At 47.7% G+C, this 16,234-nt stretch overlaps 1 protein-coding gene across 1 annotated transcript in view; it reads right to left on the bottom strand.

The window, feature by feature from the left end:
• The window catches only part of ROR1 (receptor tyrosine kinase like orphan receptor 1), a gene marked incomplete at both ends in the record, with an annotated part of 394,069 nt that extends 378,077 nt beyond the window's left edge, over window positions 1–15,992 (bottom strand). The window contains one exon of the mRNA XM_080692061.1: window positions 15,902–15,992. Within this exon, the coding sequence (XP_080548187.1) occupies window positions 15,902–15,992 (91 nt within the window). The remainder of the gene's footprint in view (window positions 1–15,901) is intronic.
• Between the last annotated feature and the right edge of the window lie 242 nt (window positions 15,993–16,234).

Here is a 16,234-nt window from a genome sequence, read left to right as displayed (position 1 = left end):
TAAAGAGAAACTTTTGCTACTATCTGACCTTCTCCCTCAGAGAAGACTTTAAGGTTTGCAGGGTGAGCTCACACCTGTTGTCTCTTTATCTGACATAATCTTCAGGGACTGAGTCATAATTCCCACCCTAGAAATGAAGAGACTGAGACCCCAGGCTCCCAGAAAGAGCAGAGCAACTTTCTGGGGAGGCACAGATGAGGGTTGGGCCCCAAAGGCCACCCTCACCTGCACACACGCACACCCTGGAGGGGACTCGCAGGGGACTCGGCCTCCCTGAATGGTTGCGGCCCTGCTGGAGCAACGGAGGTTCCCAGAGAAGAGCTGGCTTACTGAGAGAGACCTGAGACTGATTTTTATCACTTAGGCAAGAACCAAACAGCAGATTTTTGTGAGCTCATGTGTCAAAATAAATCCATACGTTACTGCTGGTTTCTTTTTTAACTCTATAGTGGGCCATGGTTTCAGGGGCTCCCAGACACACTTTCTCCAGCAGAGCCTCTCTTGAGGTCCTTTCCTGATACTCTCTGCTCTGCTTTCTCCACCCCATTTCCCAGGGCCCTTCTCAAGCCCTTGCTGCGCCCCTTCATCTTTTCATGCTCCCTGCAAAGCCAGCCTTAGTGTCTCCCAGCAGAAAGTCCTATGGCCCCAACACCCCAGGCTGGCACCTTGTGACCTTGATGTGTGTGCCAGCCACATACCAGCATAAATAACAGCAGCAGAAGAAGAGCAAAAACAGCCCAGAATTCTCAGGCCCCTCAGCCCCCAAGAAACCCAAACAAAACCCAACCAAGGCTGGCCTAAGCTCCCTCTTCTCGCTCCTCATGAATGAAAGGGCCCTACAGAGTTCTGGTAGGAAATGCAAAGACATTTGGGCTTTTCTGACCATATTTGTATCCAGATGGCTTGCGAATTCAAACCTTGGAGAATTCCCCCTCTCCTCACTAAGAGAAAGGAGAAAGAGGAATTGCTCCCTGGGGATGTTTCTCTAGTAAAGAGACCTCTTTCATAGGGGGAACAGGAGGGAGGGAGGAGGAAGATGCTCCACTTCCACTCTCAGCCCCAGACTCTGGCCCCAGCTCTCTCCCCCACTGCAGGGTGCCAGCATTCATCACACCTTCCCCCAAGGGGAGTAGGAGAAGGAAGAGGGAGGAAGGGAGGAAGAGGAGGGGGGGGGGAGATAGGAAATCTGAATTTGTTGTCAATCAAAGGGAAAGTGAACTTAATTTATAGCAGCAAAGCCCAGAGTTATCGCAGATCTGCCATGACTTCCCTGCAAATAGAACCCACAGCAAATCCAATTTGGTCCAAATGGACTCTTCTCCAGGTTGGATTCCAACCACTTTGGGAAGAACAAAACTTGAGATGTTCAGTTCTTCAAAGATGCATCTTCTTTTAATAGTGGAAACTGAACCCAGAGGCATTCTACCTCCGAGCTACACCCCCAGCCCTTTTTATTTTTTAGTTTGAAACAGAGTCTCACTATGTTGCTGATGATTTCCCTGAGTTTCCAAGACCAGTCTTGAACCTACCATCTTGCTGTCCCAGCCTCCCAAGTACTGGGATTATACCATTGCTGGCTCAAAGGCACATTTTAAAATTTCTAGATAGAGCCGGGCGTGGTGGCACACGCTTGTAATCCCAGCATTCAGGAGGCTGAGACCTGAGGATTGCGGTTCGCGGACAGCCTCAGCTACTTAGTGAGGCCCTCCGCAACTTAGTGAGACCCAGTTTCAAATTAAAGAATAAAAAAACTAGAGCAGGGGGTATAGCTCAGAGGTCAAATGCTCCCAGGTTCCATCCCCAGACCCGAAAAAATAAATAAATAAATAAATAAATAAATAAATAAATAAATAAAAATAAATAAAATAAAATTTCTAGATAGTGATGGCAAGATAACCTCAAGGAAGTAATAACAAAGGCTGGTAAAGTAAGTAGGGTCCATTTAACTGGACACTAGGCACTGTACTGGCTGGGAAGGTCCAGAACCTGACCCCAACCTAGGGAATGCCCAACAGGGACAGAAAAGTTATTACAAACATAACTATCACACAAGTACACATTTAATGACAACTTACAATGAATGGCACTTAAAATACAGGTGCAAGGCAAGCATAATTCCCACCACAGAAATAAAGAAACTAAGACCCCAGGGCCCCAGAAAGAGCAAAGCAACTTTCTGGGGAGGCACACGTGAGGGTTGGGGCCTGAACAGTCCCAATCTAGTCTATATATAGAGTCAGGAAAGGGACATCTCATCTAAGCCAGAGGACTGTGGTGATGGGCAGGACAGGGGTCAGCCCAGGAGGCCACCCTGTCTGTGCATAGGTGACAGATGGTAAGGGAGGCAGGGCAGCAGGGAAGAGAGAATCCTTGACTGAATTTGTGGTTGCACCCTCTCCCCATCCCCCGCTCTATTTCTTCAGGTAGGATCCTTTGGTCTTCATTTCCTATTCTACCTGTAAGCCTCCTTCTAGACACTGTTCCTCTGCCTCTCTTTTACATGTTGGCATGGACATCCTCCCTTGGATTTTGTGTTTTCAGAAAGGCTCAGAAGTAGTCATTGGCTTGGGCATCACCCAGCACTGACAGCAGATATGTTCAGATGTCCCAGCCCTGCTGGCTCTGCCCACGCAGGAGACGGCACAGTGAAAGAGGTCCAGTCCATGCTAGATCACTCTCTGCTAGGATCTGAATGCGGTTTGTCCTCTCCAAAACTCAGTGCTGAAATTTGATGGCCTTTGTGGCAGTGTTGGGGGCTTTCCAGGGGTAATTAGGTCATTAAAGATTAAGGCAACCCTCCTACTTTGTCTCTTTCACACATGCCTATTTATCCTTCTGCTTTTTTTGCCACAGGTCTGTAAGCAATAAACTTCTTTCCTTTATAAACTTCTTTCCTTCAGTCTCAGGTATTCTGTCACAGTGGCAGAAAACAAACCAAGACACTCTCTCAAGCTTCACCTCCAGAGAAACCTCCCTGTGATTGTTTCCTCCTGGATCTACAAAACTTACTGCCCTCACCTCATGGTTCGCATCAAATTTAGCATTTGCTAGACATGGAGTCAGTGATTTCCTACTGAGTAGGATGGGCTAGACCACACAGTAGCTAACTAACCTAACACCTGCTCCTTTCCCAGAAGTGGTAGAATGGCTCAAGCTGGTTCCAAACCCGGGGGAAGCTCCTTGATGTCTCTGGGCATCAGTTTTCTCTGGGGAATACCAGTGTGGCCTCCTTTTATAAATATACATGTAACAAAAAGCACTGTGAGATGTAATCTTTGAGTAATAGGATTATATGTGGAGTTTTTTTTTTTCTTTACACCTTTCTGGGTTTGTATATATATAATTTTTTTCTTTTCAGAAAAATGCAGTAAAACTCTTCCTCTTAGGTCAAAAAGACCGCGCTTCATTTCGTGAGGAGGATTGCCGAGGTAAGGTGGATGCGTAGTCAGGACACAGTGACCTCGTGAATAGCAGAGTCTGTGGACTCGAGATCCTAGGGAGATAAAGAGGAGACTGAAGGGCTCTCAAGCCTCAGGCTGCCTCTTGGCAAAGCCCACGAGACATGCAAAGCCACTCTCTTCTACCCACTAGCTTCTTTCTCTGAGTACGGATATGACCAAGGGCATCTCTCGGCTTCCCTAGGCCGGAAAGCCTGCCCCTAAGTCCCAGAGAAACTCTATAATTAGACCAACCACAGTTAGTCTGGGGGTTAAGCACTGTATGGGTTCTCCCCCCATAACAAGACTAGAGTAGTTCTATTTGAACTGAGGAAGGACGGTTTTCTAGGAAACAGAGATAAGAAGGGGATTGGGATTAGGGCAATGATTGCCAGGTACGGCCCATAGTAGAGGCTCCATAAATGATGGCCACAATTCTTGCAAGGATTAAAATACAGGTGCCGGGCTGCATCTAACTAAGCCAGACTGAGTTCAGTGGCCTGTGTGGTGACACTGGCAAAGGGTAGGAAGGGTGACAGCTGAAGAGGGTCAGGGTGGCAGCTAAAGGCGCTCACTCTGGAGCCTGAAGAACAGGTAGGATTTGAGTGAGGTGAGATGGGAAGAGCCGGATGCACTGGGGGGGGGGGATCCTAGAAGCCACAAGACAAGGAAAGGGCCCTAAACAAAGGCCAGGCATTGTCTTCTCATTCCATTTTTGGTGGATCAATCTTGCCTAACAAAAACTGTAAACTTCTTTCGGGAGAGGATATTGCCATATATTTCGCCTGCACCCACTTTAATTGCTAAACAAATATTTAACTGAACGGAAGCCCCAGCGACTTCTTGGTAGTTTACACAGGAGGTGCCTCGCAGCAGGTGCAGGAGCTGTGCCTCTTGGCCCTTCTCCCCTCCCCTCAATACACCAACACTCTGGTCTGAGCAGATGGACTGATCGCTCCGTTGATGTGATCCCCTGGGTCTGGGGAGAGCCCCTTTCACTGACATTCTACTCTGGCTAAGAAACTTCCTAAACACTAGTCCTGAGCAAAGATGTAGGATGGTTATTTATGTTTCGATTATGTCATCTGTATAATTTTAACTCAACACAACCAGGAAATCTGGAATATAATCCTTAATTTAAAAAAAAGAAGGTGGTACATGATTATCCCAGGTACCCAGGAAGCTGAAACAGGAGCATCACAAGCCTGAGGTCTGCCTAGAAAACTTAGCAAGACTGTGTCTCAAAATAAAATATCAAAAGGGATGGGGATATATGCCTCTCAGAGGTACAGCACTCCTGGGCTCAATCCCTAGTACCAAAGGGGAAAAAATCAAGTTGCAACCAGTGTAAGGAAGAAAGAGTGCTTTATCCCTGTACCCAGCACTTCCTTCCTGGAGAGGGCGGCCAGGGCTAGTCTAGGCTCCTCTGACCCTCTGTTCACTCCTCCTTGTAGGAGCCTGAAGCACTGTCCTGGACAGCGACTTAAGGATGAACTGAGTGGAACAAAATGTACATGCTCAGCCCAGCTCTCCCTCCCTAGAGGGAATGAGGGATGCTGTCTACCGGGTGTCCCCAACAGTAAGCTCTGCCCCATGAAGATTGTCCGGCCACAGGCAAATCTCTTGATTCGTTGGCTTGGAGACACTAGATGTGGGTAGTCAGAGAGCACAGTGTGCAGCATAGAGAAAAAGATATGTCCTTCATCACCAGTAGATTATCATTAAAATGTGGCTGGTAGACCAGGTGTGGTGGCGCATGCCTGTAATCCCAGTACTTGGGAGGCTGAGATAGGACGATTGCAGGTTCAAAACCAGTTGGCAACTTAGCAAGCCAGCCCCTCTTTCCAAATAAATAAAAAGGGATGGGATGTTGCTCAGAGATAGAATCGCTTGGGAGTTGGAAGTATTTGACAACACACACACACACACACACACACACACACAATGTTGCTGTTTACTATGAGCCATGCATACAACTAATCTCAAACAGGAACCATCTCCTGGATGCACATAGGTTCTCTGACAGGAGAAGGTCCGCAATTCACTCCTGAATTAAGCACCAATTTCCTTAAGGCGTACACATGCCGGCTAGTGCTTTTCACCCCAGGACAGATCAGGTGGGAAAAGAAAAATAACTAGTCCCCTCTGGATGGGGGGGGAATTGGAACAGCCTGTAAAAACTATGAAACACGCATCCTAGCTGGAGAGAAACCAAAGAGGTTAGGATAGAATCTCTCTTGTGGAGAAAAAGTAGAGTAAGTTGCTTTCATGTCTCCATGCCTAAACCCATCCGGAAATGGTGTCGATTTCCTATGAAGGACAGATAAGAGTCTTTCAAAGATAGCTAGGATTTGGAGCAGTGGATCTATTTTTATCTTATGATGTTTACCCAGAACATAAGAAAGGCCCTGTCCTTGAGAAACACTGATGTAATTATAACCTAAAACTTCCAGGTGCTAAGAAAGTCTGCCTCAGAGACAGACGACTATATTACAAAAACAAGCCTAACAAGGTGCTGAGTTTTAGAAATGTCCCATCCTGTCCTGTGAAAGTCTCCAGGGAGGGGCTGCTGCCGGCTCTTCATGGATGCAGCTGGAGTCACGCACCCACCAGAGACTGACCCTGGCGCCACGCCAAGCACTTCCCATCTCCTTTCCAGCCTGTCCAGGTCTGCAGTTCTACCTTCCATTTTACAGGGGAGGAACCATCTCAGGGGAAGGGATTTGATGACCTGGTGGGGAAGCAGGAAGCCCAGTTTGGACTTCCAAAGCCCTACCCTCTGGCTAGTCTCCCTGCTGCAATCAAGCTCCCTGAGCAAGGTCCCTGTTTTTAAGGAACGTCTCTCAGGTTTGCAAAGTGGACTTCCTAAGGTTAAAGCGACTCCAGCTCCAGGCCACACCTACGAATGCCTTAACACTCAAAATGATGGCTAATTTGAGGATTTTGTGGATGAAACAAGTGAGAATCAAAGAAATTTGTGGTGAGATAGTAGTGAAAACTGTCATTTAACAAAATTGTTGAAGGCACACATTCCACACACGAATAGTCCTTTAGAGCAGAAAGTGCAGTAAGCCTGAAGTCAAGCCCTGACGCAGGTGGCCCTACCTCCTCCAAGGAGGATGGGTGAGCTGCCAGCCCCACTGGCCTGATTTTAAGGAGAGAGAGAGGAGGGGGTTGGGGGAGAGAGAGAGAGAAAAGAAGAAGAGGAGAAAGAGAGAGAGAGCCCTATGTCATTGCATTATTTGTAAAATTAAGGTTAGTACTGTACATGAAACAATTTTGTAAGCTACAAAGCCTTATACAAATAGAGGATTTCATCTCATAATTATTTTGACTCAGCTACTTGGCTGGTATCTCAGACAAAATTTTAATCATCAGATACAGTTTTGTTTTTTTTTTTAAGGCAGGCATGGTGGCACACACTTGTAATTTTAGTACTTAGGAGGCTGAGATAGGAGGATCACGGGTTTGAGTACAGCCTCAGCAAGTAGCGAGACTCCCATCAAACTAGCAAGACCCTGTTTCCAAATACAAAATAAATTTGGTCTGGGGGTGTAGCTCAGAAGTAGAATGCCTCTGGGTTCAGTTCTCAGTCACACACACACACACACACACACACACACACACACACACAGATGCAGTATGATATAATGATTCAGGACAAAGCCCCAGGTACCTACGTTCAAATCCTGCCGTTCTCCCATCACTCTCTGTATGGTACTGGGCACACGAGAATTTCTTTGTGCCTCAGCTTCTTTAAGTTGGAAGATGGTAACAACAATTAGTATCTACTTTTTTTTTTGGTACTAGAGATCAAACCCAGGGGTATTCTACCTCCCAGTTATATCCCCAGCCCTTCTTATTTTCTAGTTTGAAACAGGGTCTCACTCACTAAGCTGTTGGGGAGTCTCACTAAATTGCTGAGGCTGAACTCGAACCTGCAATCTTCCTGACCCAGCCTCCCAAGTACTGAAATTACAAGTGTGCACCACTACGCCCAGCTCGTTGCCTACTTCTTAGGGTTTCCCTGAAGACTATGTAAGTTAAAATAACTAAAGAACTTGGGGGTACAACTCGGTGGCTAAGAGCCTGCTAAAGTGAGCAGTGTCCTGGGTGCCATTGCCAGCATCAAAATAAATAAATAAAAACTTAGCTTGGTACTTGGTATACAATCCCCTGGCTATGTCCATTACTGTACTCCTGTGATTTCCCTAAGCAGGCAAACTGTGAATGGGGATTTAGTAGTCTTCACTAAAAAACAAAACTACAGCAGAGGGCAAAAGACAAAAATCATAGACCTCTGACAAGCAGCCCTGATACGTATGGTAATTTAAATTCCCTAATGCACCCTTTGGAGAGAAAGATGAGCTGTCATGCTCCCAGTAAAACCCTGCTTCCTCCCCCTTCCCTTTCTCCCTTCATATGTAAAAATCAAAGGAGCCCTCTTTCTTTACTTTCTCCCTGGAGAACCTTCCAGGGTGAAGTCCCCCTAAGAATCGAGGGCCACCTCTGCCAATCCCTAGAGCTGCTACTGCAGGCTACAGCTGAATTCAGCCCTTTCCCAGCAGGAAAAGGTCCAACTCTTCTCCTCCTCTCCCCTCTACATCTTCCAGAATCCACCCCACCCTTGAAGCCTCACAACACGCCCTACTTCCTCCTCAAAGACCTCTCCTGTCTCAGGATTCTGCATATATATAATCACCAATTCCATACTCGCTGGCTGTATAATTATTTCACAAGTGCCTATTTTATTGCCTCTAAAAGGTAAACTCCCCCAGGGGAAAGGCCAGTCCTCCAGATCCCCCATGGTACTGAGCAGGGTGCAGGAGGCACTCCTGGAGGAGAGGGGTTTCATTCACCAGGGGGAGCCACTCCCTGTGAAGTGGTCAGATCAAGCTAAGTTCCCTATCTTATTCTATCTGATTCTAGTTAACAATGTCAGTCCTGGCCCACTAGACCGATCTAGAGGCACACTATTGTTTACAACTGTACATTAGTTAAGGGAACATTATCAGCTATAACTCAGAACCCCCAAATCTCAGCCTTAGCAATAGATGCCTATTTCTGGTTCACAAAAAATCTAAACAAGCGTGGACCTGCAGGTGGCCTCCACCACGGTGGAGTGACTAAAAGGGCAAGTCCCGGGCTCTTGCCATCTTGGGGCATCTTCAACACATGATTTCTAAAGTTGCCAGGCCACATGGGAAGTCTTCTATGTATGTTTGTCTAGTATTCAGTCACTGGGCCTGTCTTCACTGTGAGGGAGCTGGAAAACATCATCTAGCCCCATGCCCAAGAAGAGATGGAAACAGATTTGCTGATCAGCTAGCAGTCGCTGCCCCAAATCTGCCATATGCAGAACCCTCCGAGGCCATGAGCATCTTTGTCTCTCCAGTGGACCACCATAACATCTGGCTCACAGTCAGAGCACAGAAAGTCTAAGATCTGAATAAAGAAGGGAAAGTGGTACATGCTGGCCAGAGTCCATGGCCCGGCATTATGATGGGATCCAAATTCATACCTGCACTGCCCCTCCCTCTCTTGGTGCCTGGGCCCCCAAGAGTAGGAGGAGATGCCAGAGCGTCTTGGGGTCTTTCCTTCTACATAGAGATGGCCCAGCCACTTGCTCTTCCAACACCACATGCCATTGGAAAGAGGTACAGTGGGATGAGACTGGGTGGCTTTGGAAGCAGGTAAGTCCCGACCAGGCCTCTCTCGGGCTAATAGGGACAGTAGAGTGTTCCCTCTGTGTGCAGCACGGTGCTGAGAATATTCCCTGAATCATTTCCTAGAATCTTTACAATCAGCTGGTGACCAAAGCACTCATGTTCTTCTGACCCTCCAATTTGAAAATGTCTTCCATCCTTGAGCTCCCAGGCTCTTATCCACAGCCCTTTCCTCTAATTCGTTTGTGGGAGAGACCACTGGTATATGGAGGTAACGTGTCTCTTTATTTCCCATCCCACTTCAAGGATGGTGGAAACAGGATACAGTCGAGAGCCGAAATTCCTGGATTCAAGTGCCAAATCCCGACTGTAACTGCATGAGGCTGGCCAATGAGCCTGTTTCTTGATCTCTAAATTAAGATCAGAAGTCCAACCTCCAAGAGCTGCTGCGAAACATCTCTAAAGAACGAAACCTGGAGCATAGTAGGTACTTAAAAAAATAAGAATGTCCTTCTTCCCTCTCTCCCTAAGGCCAAGAATAATGTTTTACTCCCGGGCACTAACACTGTATCTTGCAGGTAATAAATATATAATAAACGATAGATGAAATGCATTGAGTGACAAGCTTTACTGTTGAAAAACAAAAATAAAAAACACAAACCCTGCCTTGTCTTCAGAAGTTCTTTCTGTTGCCCCTCCCTCTTCCCACACACTTCATTACTCTTCTTTCTTTGGGTAACATGAACTTTTTTTTTTTGTACTCAGAAATTTTAAATGGCTAACAGAGCACCTCAGGATTCTTTCCTCCGGCCATTATCCTTCTCTTTCAAGTTGTGCTCAGCAAGATTATTTGGATATTGGAGCTAAAAACGGTCAGATTACAAGTGGAGGTCCCTGAAATGTAACATTCCCCATTGCAGGATCCTGGAATTACACCAAACGCCAGGGAGGGGTTGCTCTTCCCCAAAGAGCGCATGGTTGTGAAAAAAGCCTTTGTTTTAAGGCTTTGCAGAAGTGTGCAGTGGAATCTTCTCCCATGGGGTGCCCAGAACTGGCCCCGGTCACTGGGCAGATCCAGTGTCTACCTGCTCCCTCTAAAAGAAGCACTCAAGAGTCTTAAAATACTGTGGAGATTGCTGCCCCCACGTCTTGGTTACATCTTCTGCATACTGACCATTGATTAAGAGCCAAATTTTCTGATTTTTTTTCTGTAATCCGTGATCATGATGGTAACTAATATGCTTGACTCTCACGAACTTCCTGCTTTCTGTTCATGTTATTTTCTAATTTCCACCAAAGTCAGATATCATTGCTATTCCCATTTTACAGATAAGAAAACAAAGGCCCAGAAGGTAAGTAACTTTGCCCACCAAGCAGCAAAGCCCCAATTCAAACACCAATTCAAACATCTATGAGGTTCAAATCCATTCTATCTCTGTTACTCCACACCACCTCTTTAAATGGCTATCAAAGAAGGTCGATTCTGTACAGAAATACTTGAAAAAATAAACAGTCTGGACTGGTTGATCTTTTAGGTTCCCTTTTTTCTTAAAAAAAAAAACACTATAGTTCTATGGAGAGCAGGAGAAAAAGGAAGTATACAGAGGCCAAACATTATGAGCCTTGGCTTATCAGTATTTAATAACAGTTTCTGGATCAAAACTCTATAGGACCTTATTTATGGACAGACAGTTACTGTTAAGCAGGGCCTTTTTATACAACCTTTTCATCTGAGGATGTTGTAGCCTTCTCCTGCCTTTCTATTAGTGAGAGATGGGGTGTGAAATTTGCTGGGTCTGCCAAGATTATCCCATTAAATTATCTGCCCTCTTCTAGTGTAATTCACTTGGGGGCAACGGTTTGAGCCTCGGGCCCTGTGGATGTCCAAGCCTTGGCATGGGGAGGGGGGCTTGATGACATAACTCAATCTGCGTTTCACTGCCTTACCAAAATAAAGTGGATGCCACAATTATCCCATTCCTAAACAAACTGAAAACCCCAACCGAGCTGACTGCAACAAAGAGAGAGCCTTTTTACTGCTGTTTATTTTTATTTTGTATTCGTTAGCTTTTTAGATATTCCTGGCATGCAAGCCAGGCTCCGTGTGTGTAACAGGCAGCTGCATTTAGTTAAGGATTTTCGAAGAGTTCTCCTCTCCCCTCCCCCTTCAACTCCAGAGAACTTTCTCAGAGTCCTAGAAGACTATGTCTTTCTCCTTGGTGTCCACACAACAGTCTCCCCTGTCACACCCGGGGGGACGGGTGGAGCTGGGCAGAGGCCCTCCTGTTGGAGAAAGAGGCCTCTAAGATAGGAGTGCTTCCCAGCTGGACCTGGGTTGGCCAGGATGTGGTCCTTGCTGGACCCTGAGCTGGCAATCCATCTGCTCTCCCTCCAGAGGGCGCTCAAGTAAATCAGCCCTCCTGGGCCTCCGACCCGAGTTATACACCAACATGCAAATACACAGGCACTTCATGGACACATGCATCTCATCACTAGCTGGAAGGCACTGGCAGGCACGCTCTTCAAACCATACCAAAGTTGCCATTCATTACAAAATTGTCATTCTTCCGCATCCAGTGGCCCAGGCTATCACAGGCCCTTAGAGTCTATCTCTGAGTTACAGCAAGACTGGTTCAAGGACAGTCCAGCTTCAATAGGAAAACCGGAAGTGGCTGCTGTCTCCAATCATTTCTTAAACCCGCTAGGCTGTGGCAAAGAAAATCTGGGGAAATGCTGCCCCTGGCCCATACATGAAAGGAATATAGTCTGCAAGAATTAAGATAGGAGAGACTAAGACAGCAGTTGGTTAAGAACTAGGGCATCCATCACTAGGGCACAGAAGCAAAGCCACTTCCTGCTGTATGACCTTAGGAAAATAACTTCACGTCTCTGTACCTAAATTCATCCATCCGTAAAATGGGTTAATTATGTAAGCCATCTCCCTTACAGTGTTGCTGTGAGGATTCAGTGTGTTAATCCTTGTTAAAAGCTTAGACTAGTTAGTTACTGGCCCACTGTAAAAATTTTTTTTTTTTTTTTTTTTTTTTGCAGGTCTGGGGATAGAACCCAGGGGCATTCGACCTCCGAGCTACACCCCCTGCCCTATTTTTTCTTTTTATTCTTTATTTTGAAACTGGGTCTCGCTGAGTTGCAGAGGGCCTCACTAAGTAGCTGAGGCTGTCTGCGAACCGCGATCCTCAGGTTTCAGCCTCCCAAATGCTGGGATTACAAGCATGCACCACCACGCCCTGTAAAGATTTACACAAAGTGTTTATTAAATAAATGGTTCAAACGGGGGCATCTCCAAATGCTTGGGTTCAGGAAGATATGCTTTTAATTGAGGTCACAAGGACTTGGCACCACTCATCAGTTTCTCCCAGGCCCAAGTCAGAATGAGAGGCAGAGCCTCTGTGGGGCGCTGACCTGGGCTACAGCCCAGACCTTGCCTCCAGCACTCACCGGCTTTCAGCCCACCCACCTAGACAAGCAGCTCATTGCCCCTGGCACCATGTACTGATTATAGCTATAAACATACAACCATGGAACGGACATAAATATTACTTCTGGGGGCTCACACATCCTTAGTTTCATAAGCCCACCTCTAGCCTAAGTGTCCTCCTCTCCTCCTCGACAGGTATGGTTTCACTTAGATCTCACAAAACGCCTGCAAGGCTCATCATGTGGACTCACCCATCATATAGAAGAGAAACCATTCAAGCCACGTCTGTCAAACACCAAAGCCTGTGCTTGTGGCCATTAAGCTATCTTACCAAGCTCCACTACAGTCTCTTCACACCAGAATACCAGGAAAGAAAAGGGAAAATCTCGGAACATATGACATGTTGCATTTGCACTAAGAAAAGCGTAGTAAGAGCATAGTTTTATATACAACCAAAACCAAAAGTTATTCTCCATTCACTCAACACAAATCTGGGGATCGCTTACTATACACGTGTGTGTGTGTGTGTGTGCGCGCGCGCGCGCGCGCGTATATGCCACTTATATGTAGATGGACATTGACAAAGATACACATTTGGTTGCAAAGCATTTGGTTCTCCATAGGATGCTGTGTAAACTCTTCAAAACATTCAAATTAGGGTAGGTGTTTGTTATCAAACCCTGGCCAAATCTCATGCTAATTTGGATGCAAGTGACACATTTAGAAACATTTGAAGAGTTTAATCTGCAAACTATTTCACCTTTCAGAAGACAGAGGGCATACAAAACAAAGATGAGTTCTTAAAAGGACTTCTAACTAAAAATCAGACAGCCGATTCCTGGCATCAGACTAGCAACACCACTTACCAGGTATGGCAAAAATTATTATTATGGGAAACTAAACATTTCTTAAAAACCAGGGCCAGAGGCAGCTGGACCACGCCCTCTCTTCTTGGAGTGGCCCCCAGCTAACCTGGTGGGGTTTTCAGGCACCCCTAATAAAGCTGGACCGGTCTTTTCAACAGCAAAGCTGACAGTCTTTTTGCCCTTGCAAGACTTTATCCTAAAAGTAGACAGAATACGCACCTATTCAAATGGCAGCGGAAGGTACAGTATGATGCAAACACGGTGGCCGGAGACCTACCTCTGGCTCCAAGCAGCCAGACCACAGGATGGACAGGACTGTGGGAAAGGATTTGGAAGGTTCCTGAAAGCACCAAGCTCTCGGAGCAGCAAGAGGGATTTTAGCTTCCTAGGAAAGTTTAACTTTGGGAAGGGGAAGGGAGATCAACAATGAACAGGCCAGAAACAATATATTTAAAGGTTTTCTCCTCCTGGCCAATAAAAAAGTGATGGGAGAGATGCTGAATATTTTTTTAAAAAATTAATAAATGAAACATATCGCCCTTGAGCTGATTTCCTGAGCCACTGGCTTGGGTGACTTTCGGTAGTCAGAGAGAAGTCTGCGTTCCACTAGAAGCCTGTCCCCAGCAAAAAGAGCAAACCTTCACAGAAATGAAAAGGGATACAATATAAAACAGCAAATAAGACAGTAACAGCAACAGGTTGGAGCTTAGTACTGCATAGTGTGGAATAGTCAACACTTTTAAAAATTTAAAAGCCTATAAACAGCTAAAAGAGACAGCATTTGGGTGGCTGCTGGCAACCAGGTTGTTAAACACTCAGAGAAATCACTGCATGGACTTTTCTTTAAAGGCAGATGAGAAGAAAAAAAAAGTGAAATCCTCCCTCCCCACTCCCCTCTTTCCAAGGACTATCATCTAAAAGCAATCACTACTGCAAGGTTAAGTACAAAGTAAAGGAGTTCACAGAGGAAATAACTGAATCAAGCAAGGCCCCAAGCCAGGAATCCTACCTTCGGGAGAACCAGCCTGGTTATCTCCACCTTGATTGCTGGACAACTGGACTTCAGAAGGATGTTTATATCTTGCAGGCGGTACTGCCCTTTTTTTTTTTTTTAAACTTTTCACCCAGGTGTTGTGGCACAGGGCCAGATGTTTGGCATCGCCAAGCAAAACATCCATGTGATCAAACTGTTTACATTTCATTAGGATTTTCCATTGGGAAGGCTCACTCCCTGCTGATGTACATCTTCATTACAATTAAGAGCTCTGTTTACCCGGAGGAGCTTCCAGATTAGCACAACCCACTGTCGGATCCTTTTCAGAATCACGCTCAGTGAATGCTGTTCCTCTTCCCAAAGCCATCTCTAAGAAATCAAAGCCCCCCCACAACAACTTCCTGCCAGCGTGCCCAAGAACGGTACTAGAGCTAACTTTTGGTAAAAACTTAATTCTTCAGTCACAGCCTATGCAGTGAGTGGCTCTTTCCCCCTTTATCTTTTCCTAAATACACTAAGTGCTCACTTAAAAATGAAAGGTGCCTGATCAAAGATCGGGGACCTATTTATCCGCAGAGGTTTGGGGCTGGACAAGAGGGAGGGAAAAACCCCAGGGCTCCAGCCCCCACTCACCCTCTCAAGGGATGCATGTTAAAAGTGAGGCCCAAGACCCCGGAGACTTTAATCAACTTTCCCCCTTCCAAACTCCAAAGAATGAGTCGGTTGTCTCCACAGGCTCAGAGGGCTCTTCCCTCTCATTGTTAGAGGCTCAGACACAGCAAGGATCCGAGCTCCCTGCAGCGAACTAAGACGCTCCGGCTGGCTGCGGGGTCTTTCTCTAACTGTTGCAATTGTCTTTGGAGATTATCAAAATCAAGTATGCATTGGATGGCTGCCCCCCCTTGACTGTAACACACACACACACACACACACACACACACACACACACACGAACACGCACGTGCACACGTGCGCACCCACAGCACTTTGGAGCCGCAGGCCGCCTCTGACAGCAGATTTTGCACAAAGTGGCGGCGGCTGCACACACGTTTTGGTCTCCACGGTGACCGGACGGAGGGACGGAGGGCCGGGGCGGTGGAGATGTAAGGCCGCGGGAGTCCCGGGAGCACCGGGCTTTTGTTTGCTCCGGTTCTCGGACAGTCAGGGCTTTCGCAGGCACCACTGAAAGGGCCAAGCCCTCTGGACGGGGTACATTGCCTGGACACCGGTTGGGGCGCACTAGGGGTCTAGGGGGTGATGGGGAGCCCGCCAGCGCGGAAGTGCCCCATCACCCCCAAGACTCCCAAGCCTTTCCACGCTTCCTGTCAGCGCTGACAACTGCTGCCCCGGCGCCCAGGAGCCCGTCCCCGGGCGCCCCAGGCCCGCAGCGGACCGGGGGCCAGTGGCCCCTGCCTCCCCCGGAAGCCCGAGGCGCGCTGGAGAGCCCCGGGGCCGGGCGCGGGCGCGGAGCCCCCCAGGGCCGGGCGCGGGCTCCTTACCTTGGGCAGCAGCCCCGCGCGCGGCCAGCAGCAGGGCGGCCAGCAGCGCCAGCGGCGGCGGGCGCGTCCCGCGGCGGCGCGGCCGGTGCATTCCTCCTCTCGCGGCGGCGGCTCCCCGGCGGCGCGCAGGACATCCACCGGCTCTGCCCGGGCTCCGGCCACGTCGTCCCGGCCGCTCGCGATCGCAGGGTGCCGGGGTCGTTTGCACAGCTCTTTGTCCCTCTAACCTGCTCCCTCGCCTTCCTTGGCCTCCGTGGACCGGGTGAGCGCGGTCCCTCGCCAGCCGCCGCCGCCGCCGCCGCCGCCGCCGCCGCCGCCGCCGCCGCCTCCTCC

Source organism: Muscardinus avellanarius, assembly GCF_963383645.1.
Source record: "Muscardinus avellanarius genome assembly, chromosome: 3".
Taxonomy (NCBI): domain Eukaryota; kingdom Metazoa; phylum Chordata; class Mammalia; order Rodentia; family Gliridae; genus Muscardinus; species Muscardinus avellanarius.
This window is presented reverse-complemented; position numbering and strand designations above follow the sequence as displayed.